Source organism: Heloderma suspectum, chromosome 9 (genome assembly GCF_057233095.1).
Source record: "Heloderma suspectum isolate Gila_16-S chromosome 9, 16-S_ref, whole genome shotgun sequence".
NCBI classification, from domain to species: Eukaryota; Metazoa; Chordata; class Lepidosauria; order Squamata; family Helodermatidae; genus Heloderma; species Heloderma suspectum.
In genome coordinates this window covers 11,312,438-11,326,943 of record NC_139466.1, presented here as the reverse complement: position 1 = coordinate 11,326,943, position 14,506 = coordinate 11,312,438, and the positions used below count along the sequence as shown (strand labels likewise).

The window sequence follows — 14,506 nt, the reverse complement described above, 5'->3', positions numbered from 1 at the left end:
TTTCCTGATTAAATCAGGGACATGCTTGTAACACCACTATTCTAAGAGCGAGGATGACTTTCCAAGCACCATCCCCACCGCTATAACGCATTGCTAAAAGCTCTTCAGCTGTCTGATGAATGGTGTTTTCATTTACCCTGCAACAATAATTTAAGCACCGTTTCAGTGCACACTTTTAAAACTGCACACTTGTAAAAACTTGCATTTTCGCACTTTAGCCAATGGGGGGGGGAGTGCACACTTTTTAAAAATGTGAACTTTTCCCTGTTTTGACAACCCCCCCAAGTCACAAACAAGAATGGGAGCAAGACAAGCCTTGAAGTAAAGTTCAGAGAATTTCAGTGAGCTTGAGCATCCCTGGTTCTCCCCTTCCTAACCAAAATGATATGCAGCTGTACACCAAAAAAAAAAAAAAGCATTTGCTTTTGCAACAGGAAATAAGAAAAATGAGTTCATTCAACGATATCAGAACTGATTTACCATCACAGATGTTACAACAACAAGAAGTAACTTTCACTGCAGTCTTATATGTTTCTATTCAGAAGCAAGACCCATTGAGTTCAATGGCACTTACTACCAGCATATTGGATTGCAGTCTTATGACCAAATCACATGATGCAGAAGAACCACGATGAGATCTCCCTTTACAAAAAACCCTCCCCATACAACAAACAAAACAAATAAATACTTAAAGCAGCTGCAGAGAAATGTGGTGTAGATTAGAGGAGTAGCATTGGAAGTTGGGTGTTTGTTTAGCCTTTTGTCCCCATGATGTTTTCCTGGACTAAACAGACCTCTCACCACTGAAGATGCTATTAGCTTCATGTCATGGGGAAAAAAAGAAGAGGACAAGTACCTGTGTTCTCCCTGCATTTTATGGTCAATTAAGAACATAAGAAGAGCCCTTTTGGATCAGACCAACCAAAGGCTCATTTAGTCCAGCATTCTGTTCCCACAGTGGCCAACCAGGTGCCTATGGGAAAGACAAACAGGACACGAGTGCAATAGCGCCTTCCCACTCATGTTCCCCAGCAACTGGCATTCTCAGGATACTGCCTCTGAAACTTGAAGCATACCAAGCCATCATTAGTAGCCATTGATGGCCTTATCTTCCAATAATTTCTCCAGTCCACTTTTAAAGCTGTCTTAGTTGATGGCCATCACTACATCTTGTGGAAGCAAATTCCACAGCTTAACTATGCACTATGTGAAGAAGTCCTTCCTTTTATCTGTCCTGAATCTCCCGCTAATCAGCCTCATGGGATGACCCCAGATTCTAGTATTATGAGAGATGGAGAAAAATGTCTCTCTATCCACCTTCTCCATACCATGCATAATTTTGTACACCTTTATCATGTACACCTCTTTCATGCCATAGTGCAATTTCTCTGATGGAACCAAAGCCAGCATCAGAAGTGTCTCATGGGAAGCCCACAAGCAGTACATGAGTGCAACAGCACCCTCCCACCCATGTTCCACAACAACTGGTGTACACAAGCAGACTGCCTCTGATACTGGAGGTAGCATATAACCATCAGGACTAGTAGCCCTTGATGTCCTCCTCCTCGTCCTCCTTGTCCTTGTCCTCCTCCTTGTCCTCCTCGTGCTCCAGGAATTTGTCTGACTCCCTTTTAAAGCCATCCACATCGGTGGCCATCACTACGTCTTGTGGTAGCAAATTCCATAGTTTAGGTCTGCGCTGCATAAAGGTGTCCTTCCTTGTATCTGTCCTGAATCTCCCACCGATCACCTTCATGGGATGACCTCAGATTCTAGTATTATGAGAGGCGGGGGGAAACCCTCCCTATACACTTTCTCGACACCATGCATAATGTTATACACCTCTTTCATGTCCCCCATTACTCACTCTTTTTCCAAGCTAAAAATCCCAAAATGGTGCAACATTTCCCCATGGGGAGTTCCTCCAGCCCCTTGATCATTTTGGCTGCCAGTTTCCAGCTCTAATAATAAAACCATCATGATGACAATGACCCTCAGCAGCTTCTTGAGGAGCAATTTAGATCAGGAAAACAGTGCAGGGAAAAAGGCTTAAGCATACCCTTTCCCAGCGCTGCTGCTCCAGTCAAATGTGGAACACACACAACCTCTCTGCATTAAAGTTAAAACAACCACAAGGACCTAGTGTTTTGTTTTATTTGTTTGTTCATTTGTTTGTTGTAAGATGCCCCGATAATGTGCTTGAAGGGTACAATATAAATCTTAATCGTAGCTGGGATGCCTCTGTAGACCAGTTGCTGGGGAATACAAGCAGAGGAGCGCTATTGCATTCATGTCCTGTTCATGGGCTTCCCTTAAGCATCTGGTTGGTTAGTGTAGGAACAGAACAGTGGACCAGGTAGGTCTTTGTCCGATCCAGCACTACTCTTCTTATGTTCTTATAAACAAATAACAATGTTTATCTTTAAATTTAAATGTCACTTTCTAGCAAAAACAAAACAAAAACAAGCAAGCAAACAAGCAAACAAACAAACCAGCCACTAAGGCGGCTTCACATATCTCCCAAATCACAACTGTGTTGGCCCTTGCTACTAGCCATTTCTAGGGCTGGTTCCAACTGATGACTGTAGCCCAGCAAAATGAACTTGTACACACAGCCAGGGCTTTTTTGGTCCCATTGACAGCAATGAAAAATGAAAGTGGAGATTTGCCATTTCCTACCTCTGGAAAAGGAGAGGATCTCTATGCACACAGTAGTCACAAGCCAACACAGAATTAATTGCAATTAAGCCCGATGAGTTTCAAGCAAGGGTGCGAAATGTTCTGGCAAAACTCAGAAGTTGGGGCTGTATGAGAAATTCGTTTCAGTTTGTTTTTTTAAAATCTGGATTTACCCGGTTCTCACTTACGGGCTGAACACAGACTCGGACGCAATCTCCGGCCGAAGTCCATACATTTCTGAGCTTGCAATGTAATTTGCAGACCCACCCCCAAAATGTGCTCGATACCATGTGTGCTTTTGAACAATGCACATTACAATGCAGACTTTTGAAAAATGTGCCCAGATGTGCTTTAATCAATGGGAAAAGAATGCACACATTTAAAAGATGTGCCCAGTGGATGTGTACATTTGGAAAAATATGCACAGATTTTCTTGCGAAAAGAAAAAAAAAATCCAAAGCTCGCAATCTGATATGGACTCAAGTCAGAATGAGCTTTGAGATGGAATTCAGAGAATTCAAAGAGCTCAAGTTTTGCTGATTCACACGTCCCAACTCAGAAGTTAGAGATATTTTGTTAGAAGCTGGATTAGTGGGGGGACATGGGGACGAGAGAGACCTGAGTATACCAGTAAGAAGAGAATTCCTGTTCTCATTGGTATGGTTTTCCCCTCCCCTTCCCAAAGCCACCTTACTTTCAGACTGTAGTTAATAAGGGCACCTGGGCTCAAGCTTACCTGGGGAACCCTTCCTCCAAAGAGTGGCTGCTATTTATGAATACTCCATGGACTAAGGAAGTCAGAGGAGGCAGCAGCAAACTCCTACCAGTAGCAGTACATCTAGCAGTCACAGTATGTGGAGAAGGAAGGTCCTGCCTCCTGCTCTCTTCTACAACCCAGGTGCCAGTAGGGATGTGCATGCACACCCCAGTTTGGGTTCTCCAGATGCCCGTCAAGCCTCTGTCCTTGCTTGCCCCCCACTCGTGCCTGCTCGCGCCCTCCTGGTCTCAACACGATCCCATCTGGTGAGCGCCAGCCATTTTCCTGCCTTTATTTTCTGCACAAAAAAGGCGGTTTTGAAAATGTGCATCTTTAAATACGTGAAGTTTGAGGGCCGGGAAAGCTTAGTAGGTGCAATATTAGAGGTATTACTGAGGCTCTACTAAGCTTTCCCAGCCCCCAAACCGTGCATATTTAAATATGCACATTTTCAAGACTGCCTTTTTTGTGTGCAGAAAACAAAGGTGGGAAAATGGTGGGCACTCACTGGATGGGATCACGGTGGGTTCGGGAGGGTGGAAGCAGGTGTGAGTGGGGGGTGAGCAAGGATGGCAGCTCAGCAGGCACAGTCCAGGGGTTGCGGGCAGGGGGGTGGACTCCCAGACCCGGTTGGGCGCTTGCAACGACCCTAGGTACAAGTCACCAAACCCAATTTTTGTAAGGTGCCCATAGATATCAGGCTCTTCTGTTTTTGTAGCCTGAATCTTAAGCATGCCTAACTCCTGTGTTACACTGTGCCCATTCAGTGATGTAGAGATGAGCAAAACTTGAGCTCACTGAGGTTCTCTATGTTCCACCTCAAATCCTGGTCCTACTCATGCCCATATCAAGTTGTGAGCTTTTTTTCTTTCCTTTTTGTGTGAAAATCACAAAGTCCTTGGGTGCACATTGCAAAATATGCAGTCTTCTCCCTGCATGTTTTTAAAAGAAGTATGCATTTTATGCATGGGTTATTTTATGGGGCCACGGTGGCTTAGTGGTTAAGAGTAAGACGCTGAACTGCAGACTGGAAGGTCAGCAGGTCAGCAGTTCGAGACCCGAGTGCCGCATGACAGAGTGAGCTCCCGTCTTCAGTCCCAGCTCCTGCCAACCGAACAGTTCGAAAGCAAGAATTTGCAAGTAGATAAATAGGCACCACCTCGGCGGGAAAGGTAACAGCATTCCGTGCACCTCGGTGTTCAGTCATGCCGGCCACATGACCACGGAAGCGTCTTCGGACAGCGCTGGCTCTTCGGCTTAGAAACGGGGATGAGCACCGCACCCTAGAGTCGGACACGACTGGTTGGGGACACCTTTACCTTTACCTTTTTATGCATTTTATGCATATTTTGCTAATGTACACCCTCCCCCTCTCGTAGACAGCATCACAAGCTTGGGAATTTCTATAGCTTTGGCCAAAGATTATGCTCGCATTTGGGTTTGGGAGGTGGAAACAGTAAATTCTGGCTATACACAAACTGAAACAAATTTCTCATACATCTGTATTTCTTTGGTGAGTGTTGGAAAATGTAAGAATATGGTCAGACTAAGAGACTGGCAGTCTAATAGGAAATTTAAGAAGTATGACATCCAGAAATGCTGTAATGGGAGAAAAAATAAGACTTACTTCACTGGCTTGAGGAATGGTAAGCTTTGGCAATTTATTCTTTGAACCAGGTCCGGTGGTCTTTCCTTCCAGCAGAGTTCCGAAGGTTTGGTTTCCATATACACCTTCGATTTCTATTGGTGGTTTCAGTTCAGGTGAGTCATTTGGAACTTGGTCCTGGCCATCCATTGGCCGAACGTAAGCAGTAGGTTTTTGTTGAGTCATGCTGCTCTTACAGTGAAGTCCTGGAGGGAAGTTGGGAGTTGAAAGACTGTTGTTTGCTGACAATAAGGACGTGGAAGGGAGTGGAGATCCAGGCCCATGGCCCAGAAACTCAAGATCCACTGGAGACTTTGAATGGTTGCTTTCTTTATAAGAGTGTTCTGCAACTGTTGATTTTGAGTGATTGTGCCTTCTCGAGTGTGAAGATGATGGTGTTGTGCTGGCTTCTTCACCTCCTCCGGTTTTATGCTGATCACCCTGACAGGCATAGAGGTCATCAAATCTGCTTTGCGGCGGCTCATGAGAAGAGCTATGTTTTGTCCTACTTTGCTGGCTACCAGTTTGACTTGGCTGACCACTGTTAGAGCCATGGCTGCCACGGGACCAGTCAGTCCTGGATTTCCTGCTGCTCTGGTGACCATGCAGCAAACTCGAGTTGGACGACATGGAAGCAGGGGGAGGCATTGATGCTGAAGTGTGCCCAGTGATCTGATGGGGTGGGATCATCCGGTTTCTTTGTTCTGGGAAAAAGCTCTGCTCAGTTTTATCTACTGGGGTCTGTGGCACTGAATTCTTTGGGATGCCTACAAGGTGACTCTGGTTAGAATGGTTGGTCAGCAAGTCCTTCATCTCATCGTAATTCCCCAATGTATTCTGGACACGGTTGGCAAGGGCATCACCTTTGTTAGTCTAAAATATAAAGAGATGGCAATGTTAAGAGAGAAAATATCTCACTGCTCAGCATGGCTATCTAAAAGGTGATGGCAGATGTAAGTAGCAGTGCAGCTGAAGACAAACAATATTATGCTTAGAATATGAGTTTTCTCAACTCATAATGTCCAGATATATTCAGAGGAGGGCTCCATTGCCTTGAATTTTTGCCTCTGCTCTGAATTTAAATTGAGAATTTTATGAGATTATGTGCCAATTTTGCACCGACATGGTCTGCATTTGTCATACTAGGCACTCCAAGTTGGCAGCCTCTATTGGTGAATGCTCAGAAGTTGATTACTTTAACCCGTCACTCTGGATGAAACCAAGGTTTATTGACTAGCACTTTTAAAAATGGGAAAAGTAATTTACAGAACAATAATAGCTTGGCTCAAGTCCCAAGCAACCAAATGGCCTGGCAATTTCCAAGTTGGAAAAAGTCAGGTACACCCCAAAGGAGTGCTTTACCATGTTTAGCCTGGGTATGGGGGCAGTACCTTTGTGTTCAGAGATACGAGTGGTATCTCTGATCACAAAGGTATTGCCTCCATACCATTTACACCTATAATTTTGCATAAATATCGCTATTTATGGCTGCCATTTTATGTCAATGATGACTGAAATAAACAGCCAAGCCACCATTTTTATGCAAAATGGTGGCTCGCAGGATCGAGGGGTGGATGCTCCTTGCCGGATGCCTGAAGACCATCTGGTGGCTCACCCAGCATGCTGAACAGGGGTAGGTAAGTGATGGGGGTCCAGCGAGCAGTGCGTGGGGTGGGCATGGGGCAGTTCACCCATCTGTAGTCATGCCCTGCTCCCCCAACCACCTATCATTTGGTAGGCTCATGACTTTTGCATCGTTTCCCCCCCTCTCATTCTAAAAGGTTGAAATGCCTCTCCCAAGGCTTACTTATTGGTAAGAGCTTTAACCTAAACTATGCTGGTATTTTGGGCCCTGCCCATTTTGCCTTTGGCCACACCCACCAATGGAATGCCTCTCCAAAATGAAAGAAGTTCTGCACCCCCGATGTAGAAGGACTTATTGCTGGGGCCACAGGACTCTCAAGCAGACTATTCTGTAAGAAGGTGGAGACAAATCTAATAGCTGACTATTGCATTGCATTTCAGAAATAAAACCATAAAGGGCATCTTTTTTTTCTTTTCTTTTTCACTGCCATGGATTCTTATAATGTGGTTTGGGGGGGTCTTCGGCCTTAGGCCAGCTTGGTTGTTTGACAACCTCCTTCTAAATGAGCATTTAGAAGATCTTTTTTATCAAAGAAACATATAAATACAGTTGTCAGCTATATTTGTAAGGCCTGTTCTACTCTGCTTTCTGGAACTGCACAGCATGTGTTTTGCAAATCAATGATTCACAGTAATTTGCTGTAAAGTGCAGCAATTATTAAGCAAATTCTGACTCATTGTTGGCATTATGTTTTCATCTTCTGTGTTTTTCTACTCTACATTTTAGACTATCTGCTCCTTCTCTCCCCTCCCTTTTCCAAATGTGCATTTGACAAATTGAGAGTTTGTACACAGATAACCTTTTAATATGAGGTTATTATTGCTCAATTTATGGACAAGCCTACATCTGAGCAATATCTAGAAGTAATTCCCTAAAGAGAGGTGAGAATTCACAGGGGAAATGTTAGACTATGTGTAAAGGACAGTTGGAGAAGGTTGGAATAGCCTGGGGACACCTAACGATGATAGAATCTCTCTAATAAATACATTTTTCAGCTGTGATGATTATGAGGGCCATTGACTTTGCATTTTTTTTAATAAAAAAGATTATTAAGCATTAATCCAACAACCTTTCAGTTTCTGCTCCCATCGATCAGCACTGATATGAAATAATAATCCCACTATTCACTATTCAAGATCAACCCTGCTGGATCAGGCCAAGGGTGTCCTGACTAGGTGTGAGGCCCAGGGGAAGTGGACTGTTACACGGACCTCACTGCCCCTCCTACGTCATGTCAGGCTAGGCAAGACTCAGATCAGGACCTTGGATAGCACCCTGTGGGAAGTGTTGGTTGGAGTACTCTCCCATAAGGAGCTGTTGTCCCAGCAAAAGACTGCAGGGAACTTAAGAAGGCTGGCAAAGCTTGGTCTTCAACTGGCTGCAGCCCTTCTGAAAAATGACTGCAGTTCTTACAGGGCTGGCATCTGTTTCTGCAGACTCCTGTTCCTTCATGACTGAGGGGCAGGGAGAGACTGCAGGGGAGTCATCCTCAGAGTCAGATAATGGGAGAACTACATTCTCAGGTTGGGAAGGTATAGAAGGGGTGTTGAGGGCTCACTTTGAAGTGACCTGTGACCAATCTGAATCTCAGTCATCCTCAGGGTAATGTGAAGCTTCAGAACCAGGGGACATTTTAAAGGGTCCATCCAGTTCAATATCCTGTTTCTCACATTGGCTAGCCCAATGCTTCTGGGAAGCCGACCAGCAAGGCATGAAGGCAATAGTCCTTCTTTGCTATTGTCCTCCAGCAATGAATATTTGGTGCCATACTGCCTCTGAGCATGAAAGCTCCATTTATCTATTATGACACTGTGTACCAAGGAAGGTGCTAAAGTGTGGCCTGAACAATTAAGCCACTATGTTGGATGGGTCCAACTTTTTACGCCTTGTGCCACACTGATCCCTGCTTTCGTTGTCCATCTAAGTGCACTGACATCATCTCAAGGGATGGATTCAGGACACACTGTGATTCCTTGACTGAGCCTGGACTACAGCTGATGGGGCACAGGAATCCCCAAACCATCATCACCATTGCTCACAAAGTATGATCCCATTCCTGACTGACTGGGTAAAAGGGGGAGATAAGAGTAACTGTGTCATTCCATAGTTGCAGATAGAATGCCAGGAGTGCATAAAGAAAATCTGAATCTTTGGGAGAGTGAAGTGTACCTCCGATTCTAATCTAGAGGGGAAAAGGAGTTTTGCAGCAGAGTCTTTGCATATTTAAGGGCTATATCTGATCTCCGTTTCCTCCCTCTTATGATTATTAGTGATGCTTAAATTAGGGGATGAGGGGAGCAGTTGTCAGCATTTCTATCAATGCAACTGTAACTGACAAGGCAGAGCTAAATTTATTCAATAGTTGCAGTCTCTCAGTAAGTTCTGCAAAAACCTTCTCTGCTAAGTAATTCATCAGGAAGCACTAGTCTACCAGGAATTTTAGGGGGTGATTTCCCTTGAACCATGTAAATTAGACCTCCGAAAATTTAGGTTACCACTTGGGGTGTCTATATTTGAAATACCTCGGATTGGGCTGCCTAAACCACTCCTCCTATTCTGAGGTGAAGGAAGACCCTGCAGAGTACAGGAGAGCACATGGCTTTTCATGGATCATATGGAGAGTTACAGAGGGGGGTTGATATTTAAGGGTAATGTGATAAACTAGAGATCAGCAAAGAGGGCCCCCAGGGCCAAGACCTGTTTCCACCCCAAGCTGCCAGCTCCGAGTGTAACAAAATAATAATTGGACTTCTTGACAAGCTACATGGGGGTGGGGATGGGATTGGGGTGTTGATTCATCACCTTGGACTGACTTCTCCAAGTGGCCTTTGGCCAAATTTAGTTGCTGCCCAGAGCCAAGAACCAATGGCCAGAACACATGGCAATGCCTTCTATTGAGGCCTGAAGCAGCCATTACTTTAACTCTGTATCTAGCAGCTTTTTTCATTTTTTACTCTAGAGTAGGTCAATCAGCATTGTCAAAGCCCCTATACCCACCATGCTGATGTCCCAAACCAAATTAGCTCCCTTGCACCCATTCTAAATTTTTAAAAAGGGTGGGGTGGGGGGAGATGCCACTGCTAGGTATGCCTTTAAAGTAATGGCTTTTTTTTTTTTTGGCCCTGAGACAGACATTCGTCCGTCTAGCTCAGTATGGTGTTATTTCAACAGCAGCAGCTTTCCCAGGCCCAGGTCTCAGATGGAGAGATCTTCCCCAGCCTGGCTAGGAGAGCATTTGCTCTGCATGAGAAACATGTCCTCTGCTACCAGTGGCAGCTGGCGGTTCCGATCTTGATGGGGATGATATTCCATTCTGGGTTTTAGTCAGAACCAGCCAGAACTCTAAAGGAACTATCCCAGGTACTGAAACTATTTGGGGGATAGGGTTCAGCACCTTGGGCAGCTCCTTTAGAGTTCTGCCTGGTTCTGACTAAAACCCAGAATGGATTTACAGCCCCACTGAAAATGGAGCCCCTGGCCTCCACTGATTCCTGCTGAGCTATGGCCCTCCCCTGGCCCTCCAAAGGCCTTGGCACGACCCTCTGAGCTCAGCAGTGCCATAAGGACAGGACTCCAGGGCAGGCGTCTGGGGTCCCACTCAATGGAAGGAGCAGTTGTTGTTGTTGTTCGGTCGTTCAGTCGTGTCCAACTCTTCGAGACCCCATGGACCATAGAACGCCAAGGCCTTCCTGTCCTCCGCTCTCTCCCGGAGTGTGCTCAAGTTTATATTCATTGCAGGAGGGCCCTCAAAGACAGCAGGTTTACCACAGTTTGAAGTAAAATAACACACAGTCCCATCTAAGGTGTGTGTGTATGTGTGTGTGTGTGCGCGTGCGTGTGTGTAAGACCATTGGGTCCAGAGTCACAAATAAGGATGCAGAACCTCAGACCTGGGGACCAAATCTGTCCCACCTAGGGTCCCAATCCAGCCCTCTGGAATTCTCCAGATGACCACACCCCTTCCTCTGACCCCACCCTCTTTCCCCTGGCCACCAATTCTTTGGTGGCTTCCTGGCCTTTGTGCAGTTTCCCCTCACTCCAGAGGCTGAAATGCCCCTCCTGAGGCCTAGTTACTAGCAGTAAGACCTTCAAAGTAAAATAGGCTGGTGTTTTGGCCTCCCCCCTTTTCTGCTCTACCCACAGCTGAAGTGCAGCCCCCAAGAGCTTATGCAAAATGGAATTTGGCCCTTGGGCTGAGAGAGGTGTGATGAGTCACTGCATTTTGAGATAGGAACAGGTCTTTTAAGAATGTAAGAAGAGCCCTAGTGGACCAAAGACCCATTGAGTCCAGCATCCTGTTTACCACAATAGCCAACAAAGGGCAAAATCTTACATAAGTCCTCCTTAGAGTAGACCCACTGAAATGAATAGGGCTTAAGTTAGTCATGATTAACTCAAGTCTCCCTCATTTCAATGGGTCTACTCTAAGTAGAACTTATGTAGGGATTTTACCCAAGGTCTCTCTGGAAAGCCCCACAAACAAGTAGGGCATGGAGGCAATAGCATCCCCCCGCCCCATTACTTCCGAACTACTGGTATTGCATACCAGTGCCTGAAGCTGAAGCTTCCACATAGGCACCAGTGCCAATAGCCATTCATAGAATCCTCCTCCATGAATTTGGGTAATCCCCTTTCAAAGCCACCTAATCCCATTCTCATCTCCAGATCTTGTGGGATCTACCTTAACCCAGTGCATCCACTTTGTGAAAAGGACTTTTCTCAGTCCTGCATCTACTGTTAATCAGTTTCATTGGATGACAGCCCCAATGTTCTTGGCTTGGGGGACAATTAGTAGTATCTAATGTTATTCCTATGTAGAGCAGACCCACTGAAATGAATGAGACTCATGTTAGTCATAACGTAACTCCCATTCATTTCAATGGGTCTGCTCTGTGTAGGAATCACACTGGATACTACCCAGTGGTAGGGAGAACATCCCCAGTGTATTTCCACTACCATACTTCCAAAGGAGCATAAAATTATGGAAAAGACGAGGGGGGGATAAAATACAGGCATTTCTTTCTTTTTGTTTCCTTTGAAGGGTTGTAATCAAGGAGCTGTGTACTGAAGTAAATATTTAGAAAGTTAATCAATTGTGTAAGTTTAAGAATCACTCTGTATGCAAGAAACAGTGTTATGTGTTTGTTTGTTTTAAGAAAGCTTAAGTCGGTAATTTGTAGTGGCCCCAAAGTGCATTCCGTTTAAGTAAGAATAAGCTCTTTGTGCCTGACCCGCCTCCTTCAACCCGAGCTGTACAATGAGCCATTTGGGCAGCAGCCAAAGCTAGCCTCAGCTCGGCCCCCCAAATTTTAAACAAGGAGATTCCATTGTGCGTAAGGGACCAGGAGGAATTACGATTCAAATGCCAAACACTTGCTTACTTGTTCTTCTTCTCTCCATTCCTCCCTGCAGGATTGCTGAGACCGCACTTGTGCAAAGGGAGCCAGCTAGATTGCAGACACTTAGACAATGCTCATCTAAAGGGTCTAGTTATGCTTTAAAGTTTTTCACTTCAACGGAGTGTCTGCAAAGGAGAGGAGATGGGCACAACCGATTGTCCAGGGACATTCCAATATCATGGCTAAAGAAAGTGGACAACAGGGAAGACTTTGATTTTATTTATGGAGAGCAGTGGGTATCAGTGTTTTATTTATTGTGTCACATTTGTCTCCTGCTCTTCCTCCAAGGAGCTCAGATCAAGATATGGTCCCAGCATGGTCCCGTCATTAATCATCTCAACAACCTCCTGGGGTAGGATGGCTGAGGGATGTTGAATGGCCCAATGTTATCCAAAGAGCTTCATGTTTTGAACTGGGATCCTACTCTGACACTAAACCACACTGTCAAGGGTGAAATCCAAAATGTATTTACTAGGGAGTAAGTCCAATTTCATGAACTTGAGCACACTCCAGGAAAGAGCAGAGGACAGGAAGGCCTGGTGTGCTATGGTCCATGGGGTCACGAAGAGTCGGACACGACTTAACGACTGAACCACAACAAAGTCCAATTTCACTTACTGAGAGTTCAGATTTCACTAAACATGACTAGGATCAGGAGGTGGCATGAGTTTTAATTTATCTTTAAAAAAGATTATTCCTGGCATTTTGCATTTTAATCTGTGAAGCAGACATTTACTGAGTCAGAACATTGGTTCAATACTGCCTACACTGGTGAGAGTGTTGGACTGGGAGCTGGGAGATCCAGGTTCTAGTCCCCACTCAGTCATGGAAGCTCACTGGGTGACTTTGGGCCAGTCACAGACTCACAGCCCAACCCACCTCACAGGGTTGTTGTTGTGAGGATAAAATGGTGAGGAGGAGGAGGATAATGTAAGCCACCTTGGGTTCCTTGCAAGAGGAAAAAAGGCGGGGTATAAATGCAATAAATAAATAAATAAATAACCCACCAACCAACCAACCCTGTCTGGTGATGCTAGGTATTGAACCTAGGACCTCCTGCATGCAAAGCAGAGGTCTACCATTCAGTGTTCTGTACCTTTTCTCCAAAAACTTAACCCTCCCTCTCTTCCTCTCTTCCTTTTGTTCTTTCCCTATCTTCTGAACAACTAGCTGAATCTCTGATTCACCTCTGCTATTTTCTGAAGAATTAGAAAATGTAATTTAAGTCATGGAATTCTTCAGAAATTACATGTTTGTTTTCTGACTCACTGCTTGCATATTTCACACTCATTCGGAGGTCTAGCTCATTTGAAAAATGTGCACCTCCCTGCTTTTTGGCCCTGTTCCTTCAAAAAGAAAGAAAGAAGTTTAATCAAGTACCAGAATCCTTTTTCTTGGGTAAATTTAAATTGCTAGGTGATTATTTGTGTTTCCACCATTAGATGTCAAAACCCAATTCACAAGTGACATCCGGGTGATTTCATTCACTTGTTTCTTTGTGTCTTTCAGGACAAGGGATGTCTGCAGAAGAGAAAATGACTTCTTGTTTCACATAAGAAAGTGCTGGAAAAGGAGATGTGCCTTTTTAAAAAGACTTCTGCATAATTCTTTCCACCATAAACTGGCTATATTCCACACCATCTGGGACACCCTTTTCAAGCCAACTGGCTTAAAAAACCATGTAAAAAGTCCAGTTGGCCAATTAACATGCTGGAGATACAGGTGATTCTAATCAACTTGGTTATAGTTATATAATGGGTCCTCTACAGAAACATACTCATATGTATACGAAGTATTTTTAAAATATTCCCTTTTCCCTTTTTGGTATCTTTCCCTCTTCTCTTTTCTCCCCTTTGTAGTTTTTATTCTTTCTATTTGGTGCTCCTTCCTTTCCTCTCTCTTATCCTCTCAGTGGCCCATAAGGCGTACTCTGCATTGTGAAGTGACCAGGTTTAATTTCTCAGTTTGAACTATTCCACAGCCATGTCAGTGTCAACATGAAAGCATCTTAACTGAATGTATTAAATTGAGCTGAAGGACATTCCAACAATCATAAGTCCCCATGAAGAAGAGAGTATTTACTCAGGATAACCATGACGGAGAGCTGTTGGAATCTCAGAGGACTTGGGTAATTGGATGATTGGAATAACTCAGGATCAGGCCATACGATTTCTGCTCTAATGGCCAAACTATGACAAAAATAGTCATGCATAAGCTAGCAAAGCTTCAGTGACCAACATGGAAGTTAGAAGGGAGAGCAAGGACATCCCTGAAGTGATGATCCATTAAGGACTGACACTGAAATGATATTAATTAGGGGAAATGGGCATAGCTCAATGGTAGAGCACATGCTTTCCAGAAAGTCCCAGGTTCAAACCCCA

At 44.6% G+C, this 14,506-nt stretch overlaps 1 protein-coding gene across 1 annotated transcript in view; it reads right to left on the bottom strand.

The window, feature by feature from the left end:
- The window catches only part of AFF2 (ALF transcription elongation factor 2), a 574,244-nt gene that overhangs the window by 381,727 nt on the left and 178,011 nt on the right, over positions 1-14,506 (bottom strand). Inside the window, exon 3 of the mRNA XM_084813687.1 lies at positions 5,064-5,954. Within this exon, the coding sequence (XP_084669813.1) occupies positions 5,064-5,954 (891 nt within the window). The remainder of the gene's footprint in view (positions 1-5,063; positions 5,955-14,506) is intronic.